Raw genomic sequence first — 7,955 nt, forward strand, 5'->3', positions numbered from 1 at the left:
TTAGTTCCTCTGAAAGGCCACCCTCAAGTGACTCGGATTGATCATCTGTCATAATGTGCTGCGATTCGCGAATCGGCTCAACGTCACGCCCCTACAAGCACGAGCTTTTCTGCTGTGTAAACAGTCAACCTCCTGCCCGCTCTCTGAAATAAAATCTGACATGTGTCTGTAACGAGTGAAAATGGGGTGCGGCTTCTTTAAGAGACATCGCCATTGCGTGCATCTATGTGTGTGTGTTAATGTAAGAACTTTCTGTAGACATGTGTAACGTGCATGGGACTTTCTTTTTCTTTGATGCTCGGATTAAGTTATTCATTCAATCTCTCCTATATTTTTTTTTTTACTTAACCCGTTACACAACGTCTTTCACATATATCCGGAATATGCAGGTGTAAGTAATATGAATCATCCACATATCTTTTGCGACGTTCTTATCTGAGATGTAAAATGCATGGAAAAGCTGCCTAAAGGGAAACAATGCAAAGTCGAGCACACACATAGAGAGTGGCTGTACGCGCCGGTGAAATGTGTGTGTGTGTGTTTATAGCAGTTTGACTGATAAATATGAATTTGCAGCTAAATCGTTTGCGGTGCAAAACAGCATTTTCCACTGTTTACAATGGGTAAACGACGAAGTTCTGTGAAATTAGCAGTGTTTGGACGCATTTTAGCTCTATCTCTGCTATAACATTATAGCGCCTCTGGCCACGGCCCTTAGGTGGGCAGTGTGCGTGCACCGTAAAAGAATGTTTGTGATCTCACAGGAGCGGAAGTATTTTTTTGTAGTTCCCAAAATTCATTCATTGTAGGCTTTGCTAAGCTAACTGTAAAAACCAAGGTCTCCCTTTGCATTGAACTTTGAGCTTTTTACATTAAGAAATGTTGTTTATGTTCACACAGCTACATTGCAAACTAACTAATGTTTAAAATGTCATATTGTAGTGAACCACCCTTTTTAAAAGTCTTAAATTTCAAATACAAAGGGTGCTTTCACACCTGTGAAACGGTTCAGTTGTTCCGAAACAAAGTTTACAAATGTTAAATTGTTGCTCTTTGCTCTTGGAGTGGTTCACTTTCACACGGCAAAGTTTCTAATCGGACCAAAAGAACTAAAACAAGTCACGGGCGAGTAAACTCTCCTCACATTGGTCAGAGTTTCAAGGTTTATTTTGCAGTGTCCCGCTCGGCTGTCAGGAGAGGTGGTGGTTTGGTGGTGAATGACAGGGTGTGCATGCGCAACGTGTCTGAGGAGAGATGCGGTGGGGAGGGGTGAGAAGGGTGAGCGACGATGCCTATTTGAGGACCGGGAGGGAGATGCGAGATCATTACTCGTTTGCGGGTATCCAGAGACTCGCGAAACTTCCCGCCCTACTTATAGTTCTCTCTTCATATAGCCGTATGCCTATTACATATCCATAAAACACTGTGATATAACCGCGCTCTGATTGGTTGCTTTCTCACTGTAATCGAACCACTCCAGGATTCGTTTCAATCGAGCGATTACTTTAGCACGGTACAGAGCGCGATTGCCCTGTTCACATATGCCAAACAAACCGCGCTAACTGGGCAAATGTGACAGGTTCCTAAACAAAAGTGTAGGTGTGAAAGCACCCTTAATTTAACCCCTTACAAAGTATTAAATTCACCGAAATATACTGTTGTGGGTCTTAAACGCTTTGAAACAGGTCTTAATTTTCATTAATTGTCCATGTAAAGCTATAGCCAATCAGTACAACCAAACAAATCCATCTAAAAAAACTTTTAACAAAATTAACATTCATTAAATATTTAGCAATATGGGTAAATTGTCTTCCTTACGTCCTCACAATAACATTTGTTTAAAAGTTCTAAATATTTTTATGCATTCATTTATATTACATTTAGTTTATTATAGCTATTTAAATTTGATTTAAAAAAGATTACTCTAATAAAAATATATATGTATAAAATATGTGTCTAAAATTAACTATATTTTAATGGAGCAAGTAAAACATTTCCAATGGTTATTACAGAAAATTATTAGCGATGTGAAAGTCTAAAATTTCATTTAAAAAGGTCTTAAAAAGTCTTAATTTGATGTGATGTTAGTTTGACCCGCAGAAACCCTGTCTTAACCCAGACATTTGAAAAGAATATATTTTAGAGCAGTAATCACAAAACCGTGAAACTGTGATATTTTTATTTAAGGTTATCATATCAACAGAACCTTATACCGGCCCAGGTGTGCCATTTTAAACACATTATTAACAATAAAGAATTATAAATAAAGAAGGCACAAACATTTAGTATTTGAGTCATGTCGAAGGATTAGGTTTTTTAAAAAGCTGAATACAAATTAGTACCACTATATTGACCTTATTCTTTGGGTATGGGCGGCCAAAGCCATTGGAATCATTTTGGCTAAAAACTACTAGTCTCATGACCTTCCATTGATATTTAGATGTTAAAAACAGCTTGTTATGCTGCTTCATGTTGCAAACTGATCTATTCTTTTTATATTATTCTACATTTTATATATTCAAAAAATACATTAGTTTGTAGAGAAAGCAGTTTGGCTGTTTTCTGCCAATTATTACTCCTAGTCATTTCTCCCATGTTCTAAAACAACTCACAAAAACAAGTGCACTTCTGCATTAAAGAATAAGGTCAATAATTGCAACTGCAAGGGGAAAACTACAGAAATTTACAGCATTTCAGAGTCTGTGAAAACATGATGATGCATCCATTACATTCCACTAGGGCTGAGAGATAGGACAAAAATCATGTCACAATAGAAGTCATCTTATAGCCTGATATACATCACGATAGAAAGTACCATTTCTGTAAATTGAATAGATTAGATACATTGTCCACATGGAAATTGGAAAAGCTTGACAACATTTGTAAATATAGATACTGTAAAATCTACTCATTCATATAGGATTGTATTTCTCATTTTATTTTAAAAGTTCTGGGCAAACTTGAGGATGTAGAAATATAAAAATAAATTATTTAAATATAAAACTCTTTTCAAAATAATGATTACAGACTAAACATAAAATATTACTGTAAACTCAACATAAAACATCACTAAATAAAATGCAAAATGTAAACTTTCAAGTTTGTGACTTGCAATGCTGTTATTCCTGTTTCCGTCTGCAACCCTATAATGGTGTGTAATATTGAGCTCATGCAAACTATGAAAAAGTACTACTGTAAACAATGTATTTTTCAACACTACAATATAAATGATAGAGCATAATATAAAGAAATACACTTTCTCTATCTTTCATTCCATTTATAGTCATATTGCACATCCTTATGTTCAACTGTAATTTTTCTTTATTTATAAACGTTTAGAAGGCATCTACAAAATATTCTGCACATTAAATTCTTACACATATAGCAACTTCAAAAACAGAATAAAGATAGCAAGAACACTTTGACGTAAATCTATAATAGTAACAAATCTTGTTAAATTCTTGGTCAAAAGCTGCACTTGTATCTTGCGCTCACAAAAGTTACTCCAGCACACCTCAATACAAACTTAACAGGACTTGAACAAACTGCATTCTGTGAATGTTCCTGTGTAAACTGCCAGTCCTGTCTGGGCTATTCACAATCAGAAAAAAAGCACAGGAAAATTCACCTCATGCACAATAATGACAATTAACTTTTCTCCACCTGATGAATGACAAAATTAAGGATAAACAATCAGGGTACACACAAATTGAGCATTTAAAGCAAAAGAAAATGAACCTCACAATTCATTTAAACAGTCTGAGTGTGTGAATACTAAAGCTGAAGCAGACAATCCCTCCTGCAGTCTTATTGTCTCTATAATTTCCTCCATCAGAAGAATTTGACTGAAAAGTGTCTACTTTCTATAAACATATGACAATACAGCTTGTGATTTATTCACTGTATGTCTATCTGCAGAGCATACTAAAACTGAGTGTAAAGATATGAGCATGTCATCTCCATGTAAAGCTGTCTTCTAATCATTCAAAATGATGCAGCTTTGAAAATGTTTGGCACTTGATGGGACAGCTGATATCTGTGTTTATTAATGAACACGTTAAATGGCTGACTGTGGTTTGACAGGGAGTCACAGATGAGCATGTTGTTAAATTAGGATGTAGTATTCAGGTAGCGACTAAGGGCTGATGATGTGCTGGTAAGACTTGCTTGTTTTATTGTATGATACATTTTCAGTTAAAAATCATGACAAATTGCATTTTTTTCTATAGGAAACTTATTTTGGGAATAAGTGCAATAACGTGTATCAGACAATTACATCTATTCAAATACTCTAAACAATATCAGACTCACTTTGAGATGCATGCATTTTCTGATTTTTGATTAGGTACCACACATTCACTCCTCAGACAAAACATGTGGATGCAAAGTATATAAAATTCAAATGTATTCTTATTTATGTAACTTTATGCATTCCCTTCAGTATAAGAACCGGATAAAACTCGAGTTTGAACAAAAGATTATAAACAAGAGAGGCATCAACAAAGAACGTACATCTCTTTCGAAGATACGTGCAAGTGTAATAACTCAGACCTTAAGTAATTATTAATTACAAACAGGACACACGTGCGCTAATAACTCGAAATGCTTAAGATCAAATGTTTTTCACGGTTTATTTTTAAGTGACAGAGTCGTCAGTTGTCTTATGGCTGAACAATGGAAATCAAGATCCGAAAAAAATGACCGACGCACGTAGGGCTATTTGAGCCAGCAGGCTAACATTAACTCACTCAAACACAACACAAGTACATTCGTCTCCTCCAAATAACTGGAACGTAAAATCCCTTCTTTTAACTCTGCCAAAACGAGCTAATAAATCCATCTTAAGCAGAGAAGAAATCCTTCAGATCTTAAAATAATAAGGAGTGAGTTGATATGCATCTCCAGCTAACAATGGCAGGGAGTTGTTGTGCGGGCCTTCAGCATCAGTCTGTTATTAGATGGCCAGCTTGCTAACCAATAATAATCACATTTACGGTCATAAAAAGACACATTTAAAGGGGAAAACGTAAAGAGGTGTACAACGGCTAACGTTTGAGCTCGTTGCACATGAGCCGTTTCTGAGAACATCTGTGCTGAAGTGCAGTCAGAAAGTTTTGAAGTTGATTGACTAACAGTTTAGCAGGCTAGTTCGTGTTTTCACCACTGTCGATTATTAGTAAACACAGACGCGCTGACAAAATGTGAACATACACCTTTCAGAAGATAACTGGCAATGTCTATCTATTGCTGAAACACTTTAATAAATCATTATAAATTATCTGTTATTATCTGAGGACCTGATTCAAACTCTCTACAAGTGAAAGGCCAATCGAAAGAGACATATCACATAAAAATAATCCCCCTCCGGTTATTGCTGCTAACATTTGATGCATTTTGTTCATTGCACCTGTTGGTTTTACATTTACAGCGGTTGACACCGCGCACAGTGGCTGGATGAGGGAGCAGTGTGTTCAGTCTCTGCCCCCAAGAGTCAATCCAAACACCGACGACAGGAGCGCTAATGCTAACCTAGCTGGAATGACAAGCTAAAGCTAGTCTCGTGCGGATCCGACGTCGTTAGCTTTCCAAACTAGCTTGAGCCTGCTAGCTTGTGACTAAACTAAAAATTAAAACGCTAAAGCCAGTTAAATGCTCCAGTGTGCACGGGATCATACAAAACAAGCAATAAGCCATATAAATATATCGATACCCTTACAATTAATGAAAATAAATATTTACCGTTTCCATCGCTGGCTGAGGCGGAGAGAGCCGGGGATGAGAGTTTAGGCCTCTTGGCTGAAGGCGGGCCAGAGTCCAGAACGTTCTCGGCCATATTTTTTAACGAATTAAAATATATATCCTCGGAGATAGGCACATAAGCCTATTCGTAATCATCGATTTTAAAAATATCGCCTTAAAAATTTTGACTTTTCCCCCTCCTTTTTAGGGACGAAGGGGGGGAAAGTCCCGTGTACAAAATACTCCTCTTTCCTGGGTTCGCCTCTCGATTTCAGCTTCGGCGTATCAACCCCCTCCCCAGCCCGATATTTGTTCTTTATACAATTCAGCGAGCGGAGGAGGAGGCAGGGGGAGTCGGCTCGGCTCGGCAAGACAGGATAAAAGAAGCTCGCAGCGGCTCTCCGAGAACTCAACCGGTCCCGTAAAGAGTTACGGGGATGAGCGCCGGAGGTTTTTGAAGAATTTTTGCTCGTCTGCCATATCTGCTCGCTGCATATAGGTGTGTGTGCGCTTTGTAGACAAACCCGCGCGGTCTTGTTATTAGGAAATGTTGGGTGAAAATATGAATTTTATTTTATTTAGTTTATTTAACAAAAAAGGCAGAATATATTTCAGTCCCTGAAAGTGTTAGCACAGAATTAATGAAAGTGATACCTTTCATGTTGTTTGTTGTTTTTTTTTAATGAATTTTTTAAGACTCAAGAAAATAATAGAAATCTTATCAAGTATAATAGATTTACATAATTGACCTGCTTGTAGTTTCAGAAAGGAGTAACAACAAATAATCTGCAAAACCAAATGACCTATAATATCCTGATGAGTTTTAACTTAGGCTATTTGGCAATATTTCATTGTATATTTGTCCATTTGTTGATATAACAGTTCATTAAATATTGGTGATTACTTATCCCATTTAAAATAATATTAGTAACTTTTGTATATAGACCTGATTTATTTCTTTTTATTATTTAAGGTGATTGGCCCTATTGCATGGCAGCTTTATGACACCTAAATTGTTACATTGTTAAACATGGGTAATGTATTACCTACAATAATAGTAAGTTATTGAATGTTTTTAATATGTTCATCAATGTCTTAAATTTACACTGAAAAAATCCTGGTTGCCTTAATTTTTTTAAGCTGAATTAAATTAATGAGTCCATTGAACTTATATTATGTTAATCTGACTTAAAACAGCTTGCGTTTTAAGATTTAACTTCGTTTAATAAGTTACAATGTACTAAAACCATAATCTGTCAGGACTAACTGATTATATAATTTTTACAGTGTCCATGAATTGTTTATTATTTTAAACATGCCTTAGAATACTACTTCGGTTTTGACTAGTTTGTCAAGAACAACCATTGTTTTAATCTGATTAATTTAAGACACGGTTAAAAACAGCCTAACAATCATCATATCTAGGAACTTTTTTCTTGTATTGCTGATAAGTTATCCACACATAATCTAGTCTCTGTTAATCTATGGTAACTTTACTTTTTTTTTTAATCAGTGCATTAAAAAATGTTTTTTATTAAGTCTGCTAATATTTACTCTTCACACATCTGTTTACACTCCGGCCACTTTATAAGATACACCTGTCCAACTGCTTGTTAACGCAAATCACATGGCAGTAACTCAATTTAGGCACATAGGCATGGTCAAGACAATCTGCTGCATATCAAACTGAACATCAGAATGGGGAGGAAAAAGGATTTAAGTGACTTTGAATGTGGCATGGTTGTTGGTGCCAGACGAGCTAGTCTGAGTATTTCAGAAACTGCAAATTTACTAGGATTTTCACGCACAACCATCTCAAGGGTTTACAGAGAATGGTCCAAAAAAGAGAAAATATCCTGTGAGCGGCAGCTCTGTGGCTCAAATACCTTGTTGAAAATGCCCAGACTGGTAGAGCTGATAAAAAGACAACAGTAACTCAGGTAAGCACTTGTTACAACCGAGGTCTGCAGAACAGCATCTCTGAACACACAACAAGTCCAACTTTGAGGTGGATGGACTACAGCAGCAGAAGACCTCACCGGGTGCCACACCTGTCAGCTAAAAACTGGAAACTGAGGCTACAACTTGCACAGGCTCAAAATTGGACAATAGAATATTGAAAAAACGTTGCCTGGTCTAATGAATGTCGATTTCTGCTGCGCCATTTGGATGGTAGGATCAGAATTTGGTGTCAACAACATATAAGCATGTATCCA

The 7,955-nt window shown here is 36.5% G+C and overlaps 1 protein-coding gene across 10 annotated transcripts in view; it reads right to left on the reverse strand.

Annotated features, from left to right (window-relative positions):
• Positions 1–6,031, reverse strand: part of ep300a (EP300 lysine acetyltransferase a) — a 38,933-nt gene extending 32,902 nt beyond the window's left edge. For all 10 annotated transcript variants that reach the window (XM_087276094.1, XM_087276096.1, XM_087276093.1 and 7 more), the window contains exon 1: positions 5,740–6,031. In XM_087276094.1, coding sequence (XP_087132220.1) covers positions 5,740–5,833 — 94 coding nt within the window. In that variant the 5' untranslated portion in view covers positions 5,834–6,031. The remainder of the gene's footprint in view (positions 1–5,739) is intronic.
• Between the last annotated feature and the right edge of the window lie 1,924 nt (positions 6,032–7,955).

The sequence above is a fragment of the Danio rerio genome, chromosome 12 (assembly GCF_052040795.2).
Source record: "Danio rerio strain M-AB ecotype USA chromosome 12, GRCz13ab, whole genome shotgun sequence".
Classification (NCBI taxonomy): domain Eukaryota; kingdom Metazoa; phylum Chordata; class Actinopteri; order Cypriniformes; family Danionidae; genus Danio; species Danio rerio.